We start from the raw sequence: 23522 nt of genomic DNA, 5'->3' as shown, positions 1-23522 counted from the left end.
AATAAAAGTAGTTTCCGTGAAAGGCAAACACATATCACGACCCTTCGGTGGATGATATAAAGACACGGAGACGAGAAATGGTAGGCTAAAAACAAACTAATCGTCAAACAACAAAAGGACAAGCAAGCAATAAAAGTTTAATTTACATGATTTACACACATTTCGGCAGTCACGAGCAAGTGCATTACTTACTACCTTGCATTGTTTTGGCATTGTTTTCAAGATAGATTGTTCAAATGTACACTGTATATTCCTCCTGATCTCTCAGGTACATGTATCTACTTTGTGACACACCATTCAATCAAAATGCACGTAGTTTTACAATGACCGACTCAGTTTCATGTTTCAGTTCCTTTTTTAATTACTACGCTTATACAACATCGTAGCTTCAGGGTTTGTAATTAAGCGATACCAATGCGTTTGCAAAACACAATTCCCAACATTGGTGCTTATGTCATGCATGTCATCGCAGAAGAGCCCCTATCGACTGCTTCAAATCACTTGATAAACTTACAGCAATGTACTCGGAAAATTACAATTCAGCAGCGATTGCATATTATGTACTTCCCTTCCATCATTTTGCATTGTTTTCAAGAGACAAATGTATATTACTCTTGATCACTCCTGTATATACTCCATGTCTATCACCATTCATTCAAAATGCACGTAGTTTAACCAAGGCCGACTTAGTTCCGTGTCTCAGTCCTTTTTTTTTAAATTACTCCACTTATACATTATAGCTTCAGGGTTGGTAATTAAGCCATATCAATGTGTTTGCAAAACACAATTCCCAACATCGGTGCTTATGGCATTGCAGAAGAGCCCCTATCGACTGCTTTGAATTACTAAATAAAATTCACGGCTGTACTCGGAAAATTACAATTCAGCGGCGATTGCATTACTTCCCTTGCATTCTTCTGGCATTGTTTTCAAGATACAAATTATATACAACATGTAACTCCCGATCGCTCCATTATCTATATCATGTATCTTACCATTACTTCGAAATACATGTCCTACTCAGTTCCTTTTTCATTACAAAGTTTATACATTTTAGCTTTATAAAGGGTGTGTACAGTTCTGGTCGAGGTGAAGATTTAGCTTTTAACGTTTTGTGAGATATTCAGAAACCACTCTAGGAGATGTCAAAGAACATGCGGTTCTAAGGGGTATCAAAAGTTTATTCGATGAAAATCGGTTTTGAAATGGCTGAGATATCCAAAACAAGGTGAAACAAACAAATAAAGTTGGGGCATGCGCCTTTTATTATTAGCACTTTTTTTGGATATCTCAGCCATTTGAAAACCAATTTTCATCAAATAAACGTTCAATCCTTCTTAAAATTACATGCTCTTTCATATTTCATGAGAGGCTTTTCATTATCTCACTTAGGAATGTTTAAAACATGAATCCCTACCTCAACCAGTACTGTACAGTCCTTTTAAGCGACAATGATGTGTTTGCAAAGTCATTCCAGAAAAGCCCTATTGACCGTTTCGAAGCACTTGGTACATTGTACAAGTACTCGGAAAATTACAGTTCAAGAGCGCCTGTATTGTATACAAGTAGTGCATTGTGTGTTTGCAATGTACAATCGGGGGATTTTCGTTTTGGCGTTCATCAGTCAGGAGACAATACCAGCATTTTTTTTCTTCACATTTGTTTGTTTTTTTATTTCGGGGAGGGGAGGGGAGAAGAAGTATCTTCTTACAATGCAATACCTAATACAGAAATCCAAACTGTGCGCTCGGAAAACGTGTGATTTGAAAACTACCTGCATCATGCTGTTATATGTGCGATATACAACGTACGGGCATACACAAGTACAGGATGTTTGATAAGGGTTTGGATACGGTTTACGCTAGTAAATGATACAGTTACTATAATGCAAAAATATATTTTCTTGACTGGTTGGTGTAATATCGATGATCTTTTTACAAAGCTATTCATTCACAGAATATATCGTACAAAAATAATTACATCTCGTAGTAGATATGAACTAAGATACTGGAAGAGAACTGACTTAAGAGTTTGGATAAACTTTAGTAAATACAAGAGTGGCGTTAATTCTAGAATCTCGTTCATCGAAACCCTAGGCAGACAACGAATTTATTTGGCGGAGTGCCAAGCGCATGTTTTCCTGAAAAGTGGCATATTGTCTGTTCCTACAACTGAGCTTGGCCAGTTATAAGATCTCGTATTTCCTGACATAAAATACATGTAATGTAATGTATCTAGGAAAGGCCTCATGTTCCGAGTTTTACCATTTTGCCTGTTTAAAAAATAAGATACAGTACTTCTGTATAGTAGATATCCATATATCAAACACGTGACTTTCACTACATTAGATCTGGCTGAATTTCCATCAAATCTTTCGGATTATGGGACCTACGTTGTATATGTAGATTCGGCTCTTATGTAAACCTACTACAACGATTAAACAGCTAGGGCAGTAATTTCACCGGATGGCTGATGACCGTTTTGTATTTGCTTGAGTAGCTTTTTACACCTGTTTCCGAGTGAGTGGAGTAGAGAGAAATAAAAACATGTTTTTCTACCTCCTTGGATTGTGCAATTAAACCTCTCGAGATCTTCCACGGGTCAAAAAACCTCTTCTGGAACTCCTCTAAAGAATTAGCAGATGACAAATGTAACTCTTTGTTTCTAGCAATTTGCAGGGGAAAGTCCCAAAGACATTATACATTGACTACCAAGCGTCAAAGGATGAACGAACGACGTACGATGAACCCTGTGCCCCGACATTCTCACTGTTTCAAGATGTCAGAAAACTTGTCCTCCAGTTTGATCACGAGCTTGTCACGTTGGTCGTCGGGAAGAAAACACGAACGTGCAGCATTCAGGGTCTGCGAGGGGAAAGGAATATGAAATACGAGTCGACACATTTTTTCATCTCCTTCTTCTCCAAGTCGCAAAGGCCACGGAAAATTCTAGGAACTAGTGTACGTGTATTAAATTTCTCAAAGATTTCTTGTACACTTGTATTTGTTAACAAGACAATAGCGGTTAAAAGGCGACGGTATTATCAATATCATGTCACCTAATAACGATTGCGATTCTGATTATTTGTATATGCCTGCATCGTGAAAACGTGAAGGATTTTTATTCTTCAATTTTTTTTTCTCATACCCTATTTGATATCTTTATATTAATATTCTTCCTATATTTCTGTTCTTTGCTTCATTAAACTCTTCTCAACGTCAGCTGGAACACGAAGTAATTTTGCAGTCAAAGAAGTTTTAACGGTTGTGTCTTAATTTTAACCATGAACAGGTAGGCCAAGGCCTATTAGGCTCCCTACAAGATTTCTTGCACAAATGCCACAGCGAACGGAAAGCTAATAACAGCGCTATTGTATCAGTGTGTATAGCAAGAACACGGATCCAACCTCGCTTGTCTGCAAGCACACGCGCATCTGGCGAACATTTCCGAAGACGTACCATTTTAGCGAGGTCCGAATCGTTCATTCCGAAATGAGCCCGAGCTATGCCGAACTCCTTCGTCATCGTACATCCGAAGAGAGTCGGGTCGTCGGTGTTGAAAGATAAATTCAGACCTTCCTTGAGGAATCTATGAGAAAAACGAGAAGAGGGAGAAGTTATTATGGGATAGGAAGACATGGGGAGGGGCGTTGCCATGAGATACCGGAAAGCCGGGGGGGGGGGCATATGTTAATAACCGCGGTGTTAATACTGAGGGCGGGTATTATGAAAGAGATACAGCACAATAGTAGGGCCGATAAGGATTTCTCGGTAGTCAAAGTATTTGATCTACATTCTGCATTTCAACACCAACGAAGATTTAGCATGAGGTTTGGTTACTTTGGGTACTTGAGGACAATGTTATCACTTTCAGTTTTCACCTTAATTAGGACCTATAGATATAACTTCATACACATATAGCATATGGAAATTCCTGAGTATTGTTTTTCATATTAAAGCCACTCTTCTATTCCAAAAGTCCCCATCATATCCGCTAAATATAGGGAACTACATCACCTACTGCTACAAAACTAGCCGTTGGATTACTCAATCACTGAGATCTGACTAGTTCTGCGTATCAAGATTTTATCGTTTTATGGCTGGCCCATGCAATCGCACTGAAAACGCCGTCTAGATGCATGTCAGACTTTCACTGAGCAGTGCCTGAATGACAAACTTGCTTTTATGAAACAAAAATTCAAGTTTCCCGTTTCCATACGGGTTCACTGTGAATCCACTCGCCACCACTCATTGTCGATATAAGACAGACCTGTACATTATCTGGAAATGATAGTCCTATATGCAGCCAAATTGGACATGATTTGAATATTTCCTTGGTATTGTTAAAAATCACAACACCGAGGAACTGCTTCCCTTGGTTCACCATGCATAAACATTAAATTGACACGTGCCACGTAGGCCTATTTGCACATAAGATGCCAATTCAGTCAGATTTACCCGCAGATACATGTAGTAACTACATATCAATATTGTTTAATAAGAATTTCACCTCCGGATGAGTTCTTGTATAGAATATTGCATTCCTTGAAACATCCTATTTGTATATACTCCGACCGAGGCACTACATGTAAGATGAACCGGATCATCATATTTCAGATCTACGTCAAGTACGAAAGCTGACACCAAACCCAGTATGGAAACCAAATTTCGCGCCTACACACGTAGAACGGATCCGACCGCCGCGCGTTAGCCACAGGCCAAATGAGTGGGGATTTTTGTAACTATTCAGTCTCGTGTGCTGTTGTCTTTTCTGTTCTTTGTTCTGTAGAATACCAGTATACTAGTAATCAAAAGACGTTATACAATGGACGTACCCGTGACGTTCTTATAGAGATGAATTCGGGGTCTTTTCATTGACATCATTTTTGTTTCGTCGTTGTCTGTCAAACACATGCGCATGACCGCCTTTGTTATATCAACCGGCCGAACGCACGACTTCATTGGGTGAATACAAAGAAAAACGCGGGAAGTTCAATGTACTGAACACATGCCGCAGCAGCATGATCGGAGTTCCTGCCTATTTCACGTTGTGTCCATGTGCGGATACGGTGAATGGGATAGAGAATGACATTCAAGCAGTCTTCTTTGTCAGTGCACGCACAGTATGTGCTCCGTTCATTGATCATCAGTACTTGTACTAAGTGGCTAGGAAAACCAATTGATTCAAATGTATGTTAAATTCTCACAATTCCCATAATACTAATTCCGCCCGAAGTGATTGGTGCTTTACAGTAGGCCCAATGCCTGACAATGTCATACAAACATGAATAGCCTAATCACAAAAGTTAAGTCTGATCATGGTTGCCGGTCCATGGTCTGATCAACTTCAAAGAGCTCGCCAGAATACCAGTAATACCTCCGTGGTCTAATTACTGTATGTCTTTTGCACACAGTTCGCCAAAATAACACCTCCGTGGTCTCTTTTGCACACGGCTTGCTATTTTTACGCGGGAGAAATGAAATGAATGAGTGCATGGACAAAGATTAAAATTCTTACCGGTGTGCGCTGTGCATCGTGAAATCGGTCTCCTGGGCTCCCGTCCGCGTGCTCGACGTTGGACACACCTCCACGTGAATGTTCTTATCTTTGACAAGCTGCATGCAATAAGATTCGAAACAAGATACTCCATCAAATATAGGAGCAAAGAGATTGAAACGGAAATGCAGAGACTCTAACCCCAAGCACCTTCTGATCTGGAGATTCTCCCGCCCGAAACCCCTAGCAAACGGGAGACTCCAAGTTGATGTGTGCAAAGCGCGAAGTTCCTAGGGTTCTAGATGTTCTCTGGTGCTATCTAAGGCTTATTTTTTTTTCAACATACGATAGCAATAAGTAAGAAATCCTTTCCACCGGGAGACACAGAGCCAGGGCGGGAGAAATCAAATCTCACGCGGGAGAACGGGAGATTTTGCAAAAATGGGCTTTCGGCGGGAGATCTCCCGTCGAAAACGGGAGAGTTGGAGTCTCTGGAAATGTATAAAATTAATGGTTTACATCTCTATGGTTATAAGGAGCCATGCACGACTGTTACGATGGGCAATCCTAAGTCCACTTCATTCCAAGGTGGTGATGATGAATAAGTAAATAATTATCATAAGAGCCTAGCGTACGTAATTTCAGTTTCCATAGAACTTGAGAAATATCCGCCTTTTTCATGGGTGTGTCTCTTTTTCAATTCCAAAGAGCAAATCATGATTTAGTTGGGGTACAAATAGTACAATGATACGTTGTATTTTGACATGCCAAATGCACTGTGCACTAGATCTTGGATTCGTCCATCGGATAGAGGGAGATACATGTATTTTTGACATGGGCTTATATAGTACATCATTCTGTGGTTTACATTGGTGTGTATTAGTACATGTACTAAAAATTTTGTGTAACTTTCTCATCTGTCTGAGTTTCGAGAAAAGACTTTTTTTTCATGTCAGCCACAATAATATTCCTTTGTCTATACTTTCAAATAGAGATTGAAAGGCATAATTATCAGTCATATTCTGGAGAGTCCTTGCAGTTCACAATAATTACATAAATATAGGTGTGTTCACTTTTTCATATTATGGGTCTGAAACATAACACTCAGACACAATGGCTGAGCGAAATCTTTACCATTCATAGAAAATATATATCAGAAAAAATGTGACGTTAAAAATGCTACAATTGCGCATGGGACTGGCACGAATTCGGTGCCGAAAAATGTTCAACACTATGAGGGAAAAAAAGTCATGAAGGTGTTCGTAAGATCTTTTGCATGTCAAAAACATCTCCAAATTCGTATGATACGTAGACCTATATGTTAAATTTTGGCAGAGATATATAACACATGTATACGCTCAACTCGAAGTGTGCAGTACAGAACGGTTGCTCTCTGAAACATGAGCATACGGCACATTTCAGAGACTACAGCCAGCGATTGTAGTTTCGCCATTATGAAAGCTGCCCTTCCACCGCAGAGAAATATATCACGGAAGGAAACTCCGGAGCAAAGGTTAGCGTATTGTCTGCCTGATTATACAAAGCCCCCCCCCCCCCCCCCCCAACTCCCCACCCCCATGATTCTCTGTACTTTGTCAACATACAACACTCAATTCCGTAGTCTCATTCGAGATCCATCTATCACACTACTTGTCTGATGTCAAAGTGCGATCCATGATTTCAAGTTTTGTCTCAATTTTTATAACAGGTGTTCCTCATTCTACGTTTGATGTTATCACCGCGTCATGCCAGAAAGCAAAACGTTTGTATTTAATCTTAAGTAAACAATAAAAGTAAAGTATTATGGTACCATTTAACAACAGGTGGTGAAATGGAAGTGTGACCTCAATCGTTGTAGCTGTTTTGCACATGTTTTGACACTCATGTTTACGTGCTATCTCTTTTAGAAGAGTATCGGCTTGGACACACAATATGCTGACTGTATTAACTCTTCATTCAGAAACACCATAAAAGAGGTACATCTCTGCTAGCACATATAACGAATAATCCAGAGAATATAATCATAACAAGTAGGAACAAACCAGCAAATATTAGGATCCCTCAGCTCACTCAGCTTGCTATTTTGGGGAAAAGAAATAATATTTGCATTAGACCGAGACATGGTGTTCTTACAACTTTTTTTTTTTTTTAATCATGAAATAAAGGAGATTTGATTCTGTTTGTCGAATCGCATAGATTTTACCTCGTTTAGCATGTCAAATAAAGTAAGCAAGTACGCATAGACTACACTGGATCCGACTGACAAGATAAAAAAAAATCGAGATGAATACGGATTGACTGTATTAATAGTTAACTGTTAACCACAGCGGCCATGGAGATTTTTGTGTATAATGGTTCGATTTCAGTCTTTCACAGTCAATTGCTGTGTGGATTCGTGTTGTTCGCTCTTGTTTGTGTGTGGATATGTGTATGGTGTGCACTGGATTGTTAGTAGAGTATACAAGCCAGTCCATATCATTCAGGTTGCAAAATTGTAGTAAGCTCATAGTAGAACAATTACTTTAATACAAAGGGAATCAGGATATTATTCGTTAGTTTACATGTACGACGGAAAACATGTTCGATTAAAAACAACCTCTACCACTTGTTTGCCAGTTTTTGCGATTTCACTTTCTGTTTTGAAGCCATTCTGTAGGGCCTACATGATGTGGAAAAGAGCTCTTGCATTCCACAGTCACTAGAAACCGCTTTTTTTTTTCTAGTTGATTCCTGGCGTTGGAGGTCAAAGGTTAAGAAACATACTTTAAAGGTCCACTTTTCTTGCACGTAAAAGACCTCAGAGCCTACTCTTGTTATCAGTGTATCTTTAAATATGGATATGACGATAGGATCTGAATGGAACCTCATTGTGGTAATCCATAGCCGTCTTAATTAGAGCACAACAAGTTTATCCCTGTAACGAGCCCCACGCCAAGCCAAGCAGTAAAATGTGACACTGTTAGGCCTGTATACGAATAAGAAACAGGAAATATTGCTTTGCCATTCGCTGATACCGCGGTGTGTTATTGTTGTCTTTCATTTCTTCTAGTTTTTCGACTTGCGATGTGACTGCGCTTTGCACTTTACTTTTGTGAGATTTACACAATAAATTACTCCGCAAGACTTTATCCCAACATATGGACATGGTCCATTATCCCACATGCTCAGTTTGATGGCTATTGTAATTTGTAGGGCCTACCATGCACGGATCGCTCCGATTACCGCTCACGCAGAGAGGGTTCAATAAATCTTAGCTTCACCTTTCAACTTCAACATACATTGTACATCGGGTTTCAGCGTATATCCAGCTTAATTTGTCCAGAGGATCAACGGTGTGCGTGTGTGTATGTGTGTTTGTATGTGTGTGTGCGCGCGCGCGCGTGCACGTGTGTGTGTGGGAGAGAGAGAGAGAGAGAGAGATAATAAAAACAAAACAACCGCGATTGGCTGGTTCTTTTTCAAGACTTTTTACCAGTTAATCAAGGAGCTATATTTGTTGTACCTCCATCCATGGTAAAACGCGTATGATCAAATATGAATATGGGTGAAAAACAAGCGGATAGAATGAAGGCATTATAACAGATTATTATCTATACGAGGTAGTTTTGCGAGGCAATTGCATTTGTTATTTTGCAGGGTTAAAGGTCAGCAGTCAATATTCGTCTCGCCACGTCGCGTCGCTGCGTGTCGGTTACACACACTGTACCATACACAAAACAATGTGTGCAAACAGTGCAATCTTCCGGTTTTCGCCGTTCACTTTACACAGGGAGGTGGGGAAAAAAGAGTGTTTCCAATCTCTCTCCCCACCTCCCTGCTTTAGATGTAAACATTCCGATCAACCGCGAAAGGAAAACATTCCAGGACGTCGCTGGGTGTCGGTTACACGCACCGCAGAAGAACGCTGATAAATTAACTCATACAAGGTCGACCACTTACAGCAGCACTCAGCGTCAATCTCTATCTAGTCCATTTGTGCTCAATAATTGCACAGTGACCATCAGTTTTACAACTCTCCAAATTTAAACAGAAGTTAAAATAAAGTGTACAAGCGTTCAGATGTTTGAAGTTCGCCTGTTACAACTGCATATGTATCTTTGAAATTGGAGTTGAATGATATACATTGATGAACAATTTTTCAATTATTCGACATGTTGATGATCTACAGGTAGTCAAAATAATGTGGCTTGATCTATATTACAGTGTATAGCCGTATTCACATATTTTCTTAATTTACCTAGGGGATAGGTAATAATTATATTGACTGGCCTTGAGGAAGATACCAGATAAATATTGCCCGCACTGAAAGAATATTTTCTGGTATCTCCCTCGAGGCCAGTCAATATTATATAATTATTGACTCAGGATGGCGAGGGCGGGAGGAGAGGGTGTTGGGTGGATGGCTTTTTCCTAGAAGCACCCAAGCGATTTTCAACAAGTCGCCTTCTCTTCTTCTGGTCCTGAACAATTAAAGGGATGATATAATTTGGGTTGAAATGGGACTCCAAGTTTCCGACTTTTTTTTTTTTTTTGGTGAGATGAAGAATCTCCTATGAAATATGAAGGAACATGTAATCTAAGAGGATATCAAGTTTGTTTGTTTTTTAATGAAAATTGGTTTAGAAAAGGCCGTGATATCGGAGAGAAAGCGATCCTAACAAAAGGTGGGACCCATCTTTTATTAGAATCACTTTGTTTTGCTTTGCATGTGGATATCACAGCCATTTCAAAACCGATTTTCATCAAATAAACTTTCAATTCCTCTTAAAATTGTATGCTCTTTAACATCGTATAGAATGCGAGTATCTCGCAAAAAAAAAAAAAAAAAATTAAAGCTGGATCCTCACCTCGACCAATACCATACCATCCCTTTAAATGCACCTATAGGTGAGTTTTGCGAATTCGTTTTCACAGGATCGACGCCCACTGCAGACTTTATTTCTTCATTCTCTGCGACCCACCACTATACCTTGATGACGTCATCATGTCCAAGCATTTGGTAGCCGTGGCCGATTCGCTCAGCATAGAGCTTCTGCACGGCTGTGCGGACGTTTTCAGCCGGGCCCATCTCAGCAGCGTGGCAGGTCCGATGAATACCCGCCGATAAAGCTCCCTAAATATAATAATGAAAATAACAGTGTTAATAAAGAATTATGATAATGATAACAATGATGATGATGATAATTAGCAAAAGTCATAATCACAGTTATGATAATGATTGTCATTGATATTATCATAATAATTATCATAAATATTATAATAATCTAGTTGTAGTACAATGTAGTGGTTTTGCATTTTAGCAATTATCGACATTGGTATGTTTGTTATTATTTTCATTATCATTATTTTCATTATCAACATTATTATCATTATCATTATCATTATCAGTATCAGTATCAGTATCATTAGTACACCACCGAAAAGCAACAACAGTTTTTACTACACATACATGTATTTCAATTTGTGATCAGGAGTGATCACCATTGTGTTATTCTTGCGCATCTGAAATACCACGGGAAACACGTCTAACAATACGGTCGTTGGCCCTCGTCCAACCACCCACCCCCGCGAAAAATATCTACGCAAAGACTATCTTCGTGGATTTCCTGGCTGAAATCTATCCCAGAGGAAGGTGGCATATACAATGTATACGGGTAAAGAAGAACAATAAACATGTACAGCGTACCTTGAAGGCGTTGACATGTTCCTCGTAGAGTGGAATGGCCTCATTATTAGCTAGGTCGATACCGACCACGGTATCGTTGTGGAATTCCTTGCAGAGGTTCAGGACTTCCGCGGACCACTCTACGGAATGCAGATTGACAAAAGTCCGTAACATCCTATTGCAAAATGTAAATTTTTCTTTCAACTGATTAACAAATTGCCCTTAATCGTCGGAATTAAGCACCGATTATTCATTATTTGTTTTATCAGTTGCAAGAAAAATCAGTCAACGCAAGAATTCATCAATTTGAACACATTTTCCTCTTTTGTTTTTGTTCATTTTGGTTTTCTTTTGTTTATGATTTCTGTTTGGTTGGTCAATAAATGTTACCCTTTCAAGATCGCACATGAAGGTAATATCTCACCGCAAGAAAAAAAAAAATCTGTGGATTTCATATTAAGAATTTGCATGTCGATATCTCTCTTGATAAAACGGTTTAAAAAGAATTATTTGTGCTGGATATTCACGGGTCTGTCAAATATATGACTTCCATGGCATTTTGTTACGCACACACCTTAAGGAATATAGTGAAATAGTAACCAACCGTTATTTCAACCGATATTATCATTGCTTCTCAAAACCATACCAAATTTTTCAATTAAATATCAACTACTATTAGCTGTCTTAATTCTTAGCACTTGATTTCAGTGAAACGCCATTGTTCTGCATAACTTGGCTGTACTCTCAAAGCTCTCTTAACAATGAGCGTGAATTTACTATTGTGAATATTCCCTTTAAAGATCCGGAAGCGTTTTGATCCATGGCAGCTCGATTCATTCGAAAAGTACCGAATAGCACTGATCGGCGATATGTGCATCGAAGCATACTCTCATCGGCAACAGTCGACCCCAGTCGAGATTATTTGGATGTGTGTATACTTCATAGAGATCAGTAAATAATGTTGTTCACAATGTAACGGGGATTTTCGACTAGATATCCGAGCCGGGCTAGTCTCTCCACTTCGTAGTATCCCTACACTATGGGATCTTTACTTAAAGGTATACGGAATGCACTTCCAGGGAGCATTATGAACAATGTTTGGGGGTGTCTACCAACCCGGCCTTTCGCGCAGAAGACAGAGAATTGAACGTGCTTGGATGCCAAAGTCTCTCTCGCCGTCGTGGATGCCTTCGTTGACCGCCTGGACGATGTCGCGCGGAGTGACGTCACCCGGAGCCTGCTGGAAGACGGGTTCAACGCCCGGAGAGTTGGCCAGCAGGTGGGGCGCGTAGCGCATCTCGAAGTAGACCACGCCTTGCTTAGAGAGGTCCTCGCACATTTCGTAGGAAATGCGTTTAGCAACCTCGCGGCTTCCTCTTTAACAGGTGAATGAGTAATGGAAAAGTAATCATGATCATTATAATGAAAATCGCGGTACAGTGCACTCCCGTTATAACGAAGTCATCGGGACCGGTGGTTTTATTTTGTCATTTCAGGATTGATCGTTACAACCGAACAGTCTAGTACATGTATAATTTATAACAATTTATCTCGTTATAAGCGGATTCTCGTTGTATAGTATCCGATCTCGCTATAACGGGATTCCCCTGTATAGGCCTAGACGACAATTTTGGGACGGAATTTCTCTTCGTTCTATTGAAAATTTTGTTATAACCGCGTTCGTTAAAAGAGGAGTACACCTGCAACAATAGAAATGGAGTAGCAACAGCAGAAGGAGTAGTACCAGTAATAGCAGCAGTAGCAGTGTTGGTGGTAATAAAATTAAGTTGATGATACGATGGTCTTGTTCACACGCAGAAAATAATGTTTAAGATGTTAAGTACTGCAAGACCACCCTTATATCTATCGTTATTACCCCAGCATTCCTCTGTATCCGTCTATTCTTCTGGGTCAAGAGGGACAGCTTTTCTTCTTCTTGTTTTTTTCTATAATCCTCGTTCAACTGGCTTGAAATCACATATTGCTGAAAACTTATTTTCGATCTATGATTACACATACATTTCACAAGAGCTTCAAAATTCACAACTTTTAACAGATTGTCCACGTTTTTCCCAAACTTCACTGATGCGTTCTACTAATTTCTCTGTATTCACGAGCTGATTGATATTATTTTTGTCGAGGTTATAAAGTCACTTCTAAGAGTAAGACTTACGCAATGCATGGCATGAAATGGGTGAATTGGTGCAAGAACGTCGCGAGGTCTCCTGCCGACCAGTCCACAAGATGGCTCCGGAGTTCCTCTAAGGAATCGTTTTCTGCCACTCTAATACCTCGTTTCCTGATCAATGGTGGTGGCAACAGAGAAAGTAATGAATAGAAAGAGAAACATTTTACCCTCATTGCATCACAATCATCTCAAAGGAATTTAAAGGGGTGTTATAGTTTTGACTGAGATGAGGATTCAGGTTTTAACCTTTTGCGAGATATTTACAGACTGCTTTATAGGTATGTGAAATATTAAAGAGCATACCATTCGAAGAGGGATCAAATGTTGATTTAATGAAAATTAGTTTTGAAATGAGTGAGATATTCAAAAACAAAGTACATTTTTAAGACAAGTGGTCCCAATCCATGTAATAAGTAGGGCCTACCTCTTTTTGTTGTCGTTGATATCTCAGCCATTTCAAAACCATTGTTCATCAAATGAACTTTCAATTCCTCTTAGAGTGGTACAGATATGCGTTTTAATATTTCATATAAGTGGTTTCTGCCTACAATCTCGAAAAAGTTAAAAATTGAATCCCCATCTGAAACAAAACTATACCATCCCTTTATGGTAGTATGGGTCCCGATGTTGACCATGAGGAGACAGAGGGGAAAAAAAGGGTTCCAGTTCGTTATTCCGAAGGCTCGTTATTCTGAAGGTTCTTTAGTCCGAAGGTTCGTTATTCCGAAGATTCGTTATTCCGAAGGTTCGTTAATCCGAAAATGTTACAAGGTTTGTTATCCCGAAGGTTCACTAATCCGAAAATGAAAGAAGGCTCGTTATTCCGAAGGTTCGTCATTTTCGGATTAACGAGCCTTCGGAATAACGAACCCTATTTCGTTTTCGCATAAAGAAGCCTTCGGAATAGCGAACCCTATTTAATTTTCGGATTAACGAACCTTCGGAATAACGCCACAAATGTTCGGATTAACGAACCTCTAGGTACAGGGAATCTGTGTGTTTCGGATTAAAGAACCTACGGAATAACGAACCTTCGGAATAACGACCAGCACCCGAAAAAAAAAAGAGAGAAGAGAGAGAGGAGAAAGTGACAGAGGGACAGGAAGAGAGCGGAGAGAGTAAAAGAGAGAGTACAATGGTATGGAAGAGGGTGGCAATCGTGGACCGATGTCTAAAACGCGAGGAATCTTGACATGGAGCCAAACTTTAATATGTCATCTTTTTTTTTTCATCTTTATACCCAGCCCAACTCCGATGTAGTTCATTGCGCCTTATCTGTGGCGTTACCCCATATTATAAGTGCACTGCAACAGAACAAGCTGATTAGTGAAAGATTAATATGACCGCATGAAAGGCCATAACTCTGTCCCCAAAAACAACAACAAACAAACAAACGACATGCTTATACCAATTTCCAAACTCCACCCCTTACGATACGTCGTAACTTACTGAGACACGTCCCATATCGTCTCAGGTCGTATGGCACCTTCAAGATGGACATGTAATTCAACCTGCAGAAGGAAACCAAGAACACATTATTTTTTTTTTAAGGACCAGCTTCACCTAAAACCTGTTGATTGGCATTGCACATGATCATACCAACGAGATGTCAGTGTAAACGACATCACGGGACAAAATAGTCCGGATCCTGCTTTATATACCTCGCAATGTCATGTGGGATAATTTCGAAGAGCAAGTACGATATATTTAATATTATTATAGATGTAACAAAATAATAATTAAAATAAAAACTATGACCCAAAAAAAACACATTAGATTTCAGACAAATCTTTCATTTTCTTAAGCCAGCGAAGAAAGTATAGGTGATATGTCTGTAAAACCAAAAGGTTCTTGTATCCAATATTAACTGGAATGGTATTCACATCATTCAGACTGTAGGTACCCTATGTAGCTGCCTGTCAAATCATATTTGTTTTGTGTAATATCATAATTATTGTGTCATTTATTTTTACCTGGATGCTGACACGTTGACGTGAATAAAATTTCTTTTTTTTTAATGAAAAAAGGAAGGTATCATCATCTGCATTACTATTATATATTTTTTTTCTTGTGTGTTTATCTGTGTTGCCATGTGTTTGATATGACTTAGAAAGCCTCATGTTATACTATTTCTCTAAGAAAGTGAGAGAGGAGATGTCCTTCCCATCTCCGAGTTCAATTTCGGCGAACCTGTCTCCATGTAGAAGACACGTGGGACTTCATTCCAAAGTGAAAAGTATATGGTCGAATGACACTAATATCAAACATTCTTATCTATCAGACAATCAGTATGCTTCCTGTCTTCACATCTCAGCGATACTTAAGCATGAACCACGTCCGCTCTTATCGATAACGATTATACGCTTATTATAAAGCACTAAACGAACTTTACAAATCAAAGCGAAAAAAAAATGGCGGGAAATGACAGACCACATGTGAGCCAATATCCAAAGTCCGCCTGAATCCCAAGTATTTTTAGGTCGTTATCAGGGAGGAGTTACACAGCAGCCATCCGCCTTTACTTTTGATTTCGCAACCATGCTACATCAGTATATCACTATCAAAATCAGTCGTCAGCAATGAAAACTTACTACGAAGAGATCTGATAAAATGTACACGATAAACCGGGAACGCGGACCCTTTGCTTGATCTTATTTTATAGCGATCGTGGCTGGTTAGGTTAGGCGTCAATGACTGAATGCTCTCTGACCCCCCCCCCCCCCCCCCTCCTTCATTGTTATTTTTTCAATTGTTCCCAACATGAAACCGCAACATTAAATGAAAAAAAAAATATATATATGCCTTATATATATATATATATATATATATATATATATATGATAATTGGGAGCGTGACTGCTTTGGTGTGTGTGTGTGTGTATGTGTGTCACAAATTCTTTATCGCAATTAATAATCGATGTTTGACAAAATTCATAGTGGTGGAAAATATCAAGATACAATGCTTTGAGCGTTACCTTCCTGAGAACCCAGCTAGGCCTATATTTGTCTGTCTTCATGGCTTCCTTTTGATAACGTGGATTGTGTGCGACAAACAAATTTAGACTTTGCACGGAGTTTACTTGGCATGTTAATAACAATGGTTATACATGTAGTCCTTTTGGAACTTGCCCCTAAATGCAATCCAATGTCAACAATCTGCCTTATAGACGTTTTAAAGTTCATGCCTACACAGAAAGAGTTATGTATTACAGATGGGAATGACTAATGATAGTACTTAATGAAAATTAAAGATCGTATTCTATGTTGTTCCACCAGCAAAAACTAGATCTATCGTACATGAGCTATAGTGGTTTCTTTTCGTATTAAGGAAGGTGTATGATTCAAATTCATTCTTACAAGTTCCCATGGAGATTATTTGACTATAACACTGCGCAAGTTGAACAAACTCCATAAAAAAAACCAACGCATAATCACAGGCGGACACTTACATACAACACACACACACACACACACACACACACACACACACACACACACACACACACAAGCACATACACCAGAGAATTAAAGGTCAACGCCATACCCCCCCCCCCCCTTAAGCAATACGATCTACGATGTGGTGTGCGGATACGTGTCTCATCATTTTCTCTTTTAAGCTTTTTCAATCTATACTAGTACATGTACCTCATAAAACCGTGAAAAAATTTGACATTATTCATATTACTTTCTTTCCATCAATAAATAGATGAAATAAGAATGAATAACTAGCTAACAAATGGGCAGGCCTTGAAAATACATCGATGAATAAATTACGCCTATTATAATAGGACAAAAGAATAGACTTGATAAAAAAAAGTGAGCCAAAGAGAGACCAACTCCCGCGTTATTCTTGAAATCTCAGAATAGAGAGAGAAGCCCGGCCAGAAATAACAAAATAGAGTATGAATAGGCCCTAATGGGATCGTACAGTTTCGGTTGAGACCTAAGTAATACGTCAGGTTTCTAACATTTTTTTTTTTTTTTTGAGAGAGAGAGGGAAAATGAGAAACCTCTTATGAAATGTGAAAGAGAATGTAATTCTAAGAGGAATTCAGCGTTTATTTGATGAAAATTGGCTTTGAAATGGCTGAGATACATTGTACAATCTAAAAAAGAACAATCCTAAAAAGACGAAGGACCCACCTTCTATTCATACCATCGCTTGTTTTACTTTGTTTTGGGGTGCATCGGCCATTCCAAAAACCGATTTTCATCAAATAAACATTGAATTCCTCTTAGAAGGGTATCCTCTGTGTACTATATATATTTCATAAACTGTGGTTTCTCAGTATCTCTCCAAAATTTAAAAGCCCAATCCTCATTTCCACCGATACTAATATACCACCCTTAAAGGAAGTGCGCGCAGACCCTATAGCAAGAGCATTGAATTTTACAGCTGGTTGAGCTTTTGTTTACTTTTTTAGTTGTGTTCTTTCTATCTTCCTTATTTCTTTCCTTGTTTCTTTTACCCCTTCATTTGGACGGTAGGCCTAGGAAATTTGCGTTCTTCAGAAGCATTATTTTAAATTGCAGCCTGTATCATCATATCAGAGATCTTTGTTTACATGAGTAGTTTAGGCCTTTATACTTGCGAATCTCTTTGGTACTTTATCTTTACTTTAATCTCCCGTCAAGCAGGCAATATTTGACAGGGTCAAATTGCAGCAGTTATTGGAAACGAACGCAATATGTAGTTGCAGTTGGGCCTACTCCGGTGGTGTTATCATGCAACCTACAGGTTGTATTTGGAAGTTCTTGGCCGCTTCCAGGGTAGCCTTTTGGCAAGGCCTCGTGGCTGAAAAAGAGACTACTGAGTACAAGCTGTACTAGTAATTGCGAGAGAACGGGTGACCGCGAGGCAAGACCGAGAGGCGCGATTTCGATCACAATGCTTAAAGGGATGGTACAGTATTGGTGGAGATGAGAATTGGGCTTTAACTTTTTGCGAGATACCAAGAACACACATATGAAATAGTACAGAGCATACCATTTTAAGAGGAATTCAAAGTTTATTTAATGAAAATCGGGTTTGGAATGACTGAGACATCCAATAACAAAGTAAAACAAAACGATCGTAATATACTAATAAAGTGTGGGTCCCACACTTATTAGAATTGCTCTGTTTTGGATATCTCAGCCATTTCAAAACCAATTTTCATCAAATAAACATTGAATTCCTCATGGAATTACATGCTCTTTCATATTTCATAAGAGATTTCTCATTATCTCACCAAAAAATGTTAGAAACCTGAAATTAGGTCTCAACCAAAACTATACAAATGGTCTGACGTCGACGTGTGGAGTAGAAACACAAACTAGACCAGGGACAGGAGGTGGGAAGTGACACTCGAAGGAGCTCGTGTAGGGACATACGGCAAATTGAGTAATAGAGTATTTAGTTAACACCGAAGTTGCTGGTTACTAAAAATTTACTGTATCTGCTCATGTGCAAGGTGATCTGCACTTCCTGTAAAACTACTTACAACTGCAAATCGACTTTAACGTTAGATTCTAAAGTGTTTGTGATCGCTTGATATAGTCACGGTCGGTAGGTCTGGATGTTTACATATTAGATACCGAGATCACGCAATATTCATTGAGCTATAGCTACGCAGCTGTGGACATACAGTGAACAAGTTTTTGAGTGTGACGAAAATTAGCCTTTTCGAGAGTATTCGCAAAACCCGACACTCGTTGTGTACAGCGACAGGCTGGGCTGTGTATAGAGATGAGGGAAGGCTGGGACGAGTTCGTAGCCACGGGTTTTCCCCCTTCTCCGTTGCTGCGCGCGAATGAAAGCGCATCGCAACGAGCGGCAAAATTAAATTTGAACTCTCTAAATTTTTCAACTCTAACTTTGCCTTTGGTCACCAGCCAAGCAATCAATGGTATATCACAACATTTTCATAAGTTTATAGTTTACCTTTGGAAACGTTTCGTTGGTGAAGTGAGTTGCAGGCATGGCGAATTTGTTCGGCTTTCAGCAGTGCAGTCCGGCAGGACGTCCTGGTACCGAATGGTGAGAGCCGTTTTGAGCACAGTACAATTGTATATACTGCATGGCCGGCTATCTAGGACATGTGTGTGGAACGTGTGTGTACACAATGTTTGCGATTCGGTGTTTGCGCTCACATGCAATGTCAGTGTGTGCAATAGAACCTCTTTGGTGCCAACTCGTCCTTTGTTTTGTTTTGTTATTTTTTCCTTTCTTTTTTTTCTGTTCCATGTGCTGTTAAGCGATCTTTATTATCACCACAAGTGGGAAGTCCAGAGGTCGTACCATCCTGATGATAGTGTATAGTGTGTGCATGTGTGTGTGTGTATGAGTACACAGACCACACTAAATTGTCCGACCTCGGAGAATAAACCCCTGGTACTTGGGCAGGAGCAAATACTCCTTGGGAAGAAATGCATGCTATTCAGACTGGTCTTGAACTTTATTTTACTTTTTAGTAGTGGTGGTGACAACCGCAGTGTGTGCCTTTATGCATTGTTGCTATATAGGTCGATTGGGCGCGCGTTCTGGGATTGCATCGTTTTAGTTTTTACTTTTTTTTTTCTCTTTTTTTTTTTTTTGGGGGGGGGGGGGTGGGGTGGTACGTGGGGTTTAAAATTGGGCGGCCTATGTTTACTCCGAATGTTTCGATTTGGACCGGGGTCATCGTGTACACAAGAGTAATTTTAGTGTAGTGGCAGTGGCGGATATAGAGGGGGTGCAACCAGCGCACGCCCCCCCCCCTTTATTTTTTCGGAAAAAACACAAAAAAAAAGAAAAAGAAAAAATGAAATGAAACCCAGAAATGGCACCAGAAATATTACTTGCGCCCCCCCCCCCCCCCCCTTACAACATTCCCGGATCCGCTCCTAAGTGGGGTAGCCGGTGGTGGGAAGTCCTCATGTGCGAAGGGGGCAGCGGATCGGAGGGGAGGGTCAATGAGTGTCTGAACTTTTGTTTCATTTGCTTTAGTCCATTTAGGGGGGGGCTGGGGAAGGGGAATGCACCCCCACCCATTGAAAAGTGTGTCAACGTAGGGCCTAGAAGCTCGCGAGAACTTGCAGGGATGGGACTTCAGCCCCTCCCCCTTTAACCCACCCCCCCCCCCCCATTTTATACCCCATTTCACCCATCTCGTTCATCAGGAGAAATTTTCCCCCAAAGTGTCACCTTGTCATTAATGAGCTGACAAATCAGAAAATCCACCCAAAAATTATATAAACTTCAAAAGAAAGAGAAAAATCAGATATTCCCTACAAAATTATACAAAAAATGACAAAAGTCGGAAAAGAAATAAGGTAGATAAGACATTTTGAAATTTCACATTTTCTCGGAAAGCATTTCAGAATCATTCCGTATAAATATTCAAATGAACGAGTTGATGATGTCATACCCTCGCAGCCATGTAGGGCCTATGTTAAATAATATTATACATTTCGGAAAATTAAAGACCTGAATATAAGAACGACCCAAGTCCAATTTTTGGCCAAATTCAGTTTGACATGAGAAATTGTAGCTTATGCATGGACTCATCTTGTGTATAAATGATAAATCCTAATTACCCCCGGAAGTGCCTGAAATGAATGAGTTAAATCTTATATTAATGTAAGAATGAAAGACTTGGGTCATTCTTACATTCATATTATAGCGCCCTCTCTCATCCTTCTCTCATCTCTATTGCAGAATATCATGTATAATTATGAATCAAAGAACGACCCAAGTCCATATGGTCTCTCCACAATTAATGTAAATGTTAATTGTCGTAATAATATATGTTCTAATTTGTATATACAATGTTGCCTTCCCATCACAGTTAAATAGAATATTATTGGACAAATAAAAAAGATATGATTTTTTTTTGTAAGTTTACTCGAAATGGTCTCCCATGGACTTGGGTCGTTCTTATATTCATATACTCAATTGTTATTTTTAGCTAATAGGGCCTACAATTCAGTTATTATAAAGCATGTTCCCATACCAAGATATATCAGAGGTGATACTTTTTCTTTTTTTTTTATTCTGAGAGGTTTCAAATCAAGTTGTATGTGATACAGCTGATATGAGATTTTTTTGTAGTTTCTGTAAAAGAAATGAAACAGAAATTGTGAGAGCATGACATCGTCAACTTGCTGATTTGAATATTCAAAAGGACTGGTCACGAAATCTTTTCTGAAAAAAAGTGTGAAATTTCAAAATGTCATATATATTATCTTCCTTATTAATTTCCTATCCGAGTTTTTAGTCATTTTTGTATCGTTCTGTAGGGAATATTTTTCTCTTTCTTTGGAAGTTTATTTACTTTTTTTGGGGTTGCGTGTCATGATAATGGAGAAATATTTAATAAACTGCAATAGGTAATACGTTGCGCAATGATGAAATTGTGGATGCAAAACAGTAAACTATCAATCCCATTATTCATGTATTATATATAGGCCTATATATATCTATGTCTATATCTCTCTTTCTCTCTCATACAAGTATATATCATAGGCCTATATAATGCATAAATGAATTATACATTATATTATACAATACATTATTTGATTTACATTCTGGATCAAATTTTTCCTGATGTAGGGCCTACTCGTAAGATTTTTTCTTTCTTATCAGACTAACTTATCGGGACTAGAATTCCTCTTTAACGTGGCTATACTATTTTTTTATATAAATTAAAAAACAAATCAAACATTAAGTAGGCCCTACTGTTTGTGGATCTTACATGGCGTTGGGTGTCCTGGTGTTACTAGTATTTGTCATCATAATTTTGTTTATGGATACGCGCATTTCTAAGAGGCGACATTAACACAAAAATCAAGAGTTTGATTGCAAAATGGGTTATAACGCCATTTCCAAACTTTTGAAATAAATCCATCATCAGCGCAAAAGAAAATATTTCCAGCGATACCTCACTTGATGTTCTTGATGTTGTATTATTAAAAAACATCACTGTTTGTGTCTTGTAATGGAGGTCATGAGTTTTGCGATCAGTGCAAACTTCCACATTCCAAGTGCACTAGGCGTGTGATGGCGCCCTTCACTTAAGCTGATTGTCAGAGCGTTGCCTTCGACCAAGCTAAATTTCTCCCTTCTCCGCTGCTGAGATTGAAGTGAAATATATCAGATTCTTGTACGTGTATACAATAGGGTAAGAACTCTTGGAATATATCACAGAGAAATTAAGAATCATGCATTACCGTGCAGAGTAGGTTGTAATTTTGACAATACTTTTATATCTTTTACTCTAATATGCCGCTTGTGCATGAAGGCGATGTCCATTAAATACTTGACAATAATGTGTATGAACACTGTTAAAGGGATAGTACAGTATTGGTGGAGATGAGAATTGGGCTTTTAACTTTTTGCGAGATACCAAGAAAACACTTTTGATATAGTACAGAGCATCCCATTTTAAGAGGAATTCAAAGTTAATTTGATGAAAATCGGGTTTGGAATGACTGAAACATCCAAAAACAAAGTAAAACAAAGCAATCGTAATGAAGTGTGGGTCCCACACTTTATTAGAATTGCTCTTTTTTGGATATCTCAGCCATTTCAAAACCCGATTTTCATCAAATAAACGTTGAATTCCTTATAGAATTACATGCTCTTTCATATTTCATAAGAGGTCTCCCATTTTCTCACAAAAAAAAAAAAATGTTAGAAACTTGAAATTAGGTCTCAACCAAAACTATATGACCCCTTTAAAGGGGATGGCTAGTAACTGATCAGTGGGAATCAATGGGAATGCTGGGGGATGATTGTTCCAATCCTTGTGGGATTCATTTAAGAGTACATTATATATCTATTGTTGTGTGAACATTATTTGCTTCAGAATGGTCTCATCTTCAGTGTACAGTGTCGGGGCGATCGTTAACGATCGCCCGACACTGTACAGGCATGCTAACCTGGAAACATTGAACTGCATGCACATTACTTGAATATGAGACCATTCTGAAGCAAATAATTTTCATACAACAATAGATAATGTACTCTTAAATGAATCCCACAAGGATTGGAACAATCAGCCTCCAGGCATTCCCACTGATCAGTTACTAGCCATCCCCTTTAAGGACACCTGACACGAAATACACTGTTCCCTGAGATAACTTTATGTTTTGACGCGAAAAAAAAAAGGTTTGGTAGCTCCTAGCTAACTCCTGCACCATCTATTCTCTGAG

At 39.0% G+C, this 23522-nt stretch overlaps 1 protein-coding gene across 1 annotated transcript; it reads right to left on the bottom strand.

Moving 5' to 3' along the window:
* Positions 1–2059: 2059 nt before the first annotated feature.
* On the bottom strand, positions 2060–19393 carry LOC139739284 (adenosine deaminase-like). Its single transcript, XM_071649894.1, has 9 exons — positions 19273–19393; positions 14799–14860; positions 13335–13460; positions 12278–12537; positions 11183–11301; positions 10466–10609; positions 5518–5615; positions 3459–3588; positions 2060–2864 (listed from the first exon to the last, which is right to left on the bottom strand). Exons 1-9 carry the CDS (start codon positions 19309–19311, stop codon positions 2766–2768), a joined length of 1077 nt encoding a protein of 358 aa, XP_071505995.1. The 5' UTR covers positions 19312–19393; the 3' UTR covers positions 2060–2765.
* Positions 19394–23522: the final 4129 nt, after the last annotated feature.

This window comes from Diadema antillarum, unplaced genomic scaffold, assembly GCF_040938485.1.
Source record: "Diadema antillarum isolate AM-2024a unplaced genomic scaffold, OU_Dant_1.0 seq00000793_RagTag, whole genome shotgun sequence".
Classification (NCBI taxonomy): domain Eukaryota; kingdom Metazoa; phylum Echinodermata; class Echinoidea; order Diadematoida; family Diadematidae; genus Diadema; species Diadema antillarum.
Note: the sequence above shows the minus strand (reverse complement) of the source record. Positions and strands in the feature narration are given on the sequence as shown.

Bases quoted from the DNA above. Each gene is read 5' to 3' on its own strand.
- LOC139739284 (XM_071649894.1), bottom strand. From the start codon at position 19,311: ATGCCTGCAACTCACTTCACCAACGAAACGTTTCCAAAG. The intron at 12,538-13,334 runs GTAAGTCTTACT...CACCTGTTAAAG, and splicing joins CATTTCATGCCATGCATTGC to AGGAAGCCGCGAGGTTGCTA. The intron at 2,865-3,458 runs GTACGTCTTCGG...TTCCCCTCGCAG, and splicing joins ATTCGGACCTCGCTAAAATG to ACCCTGAATGCTGCACGTTC.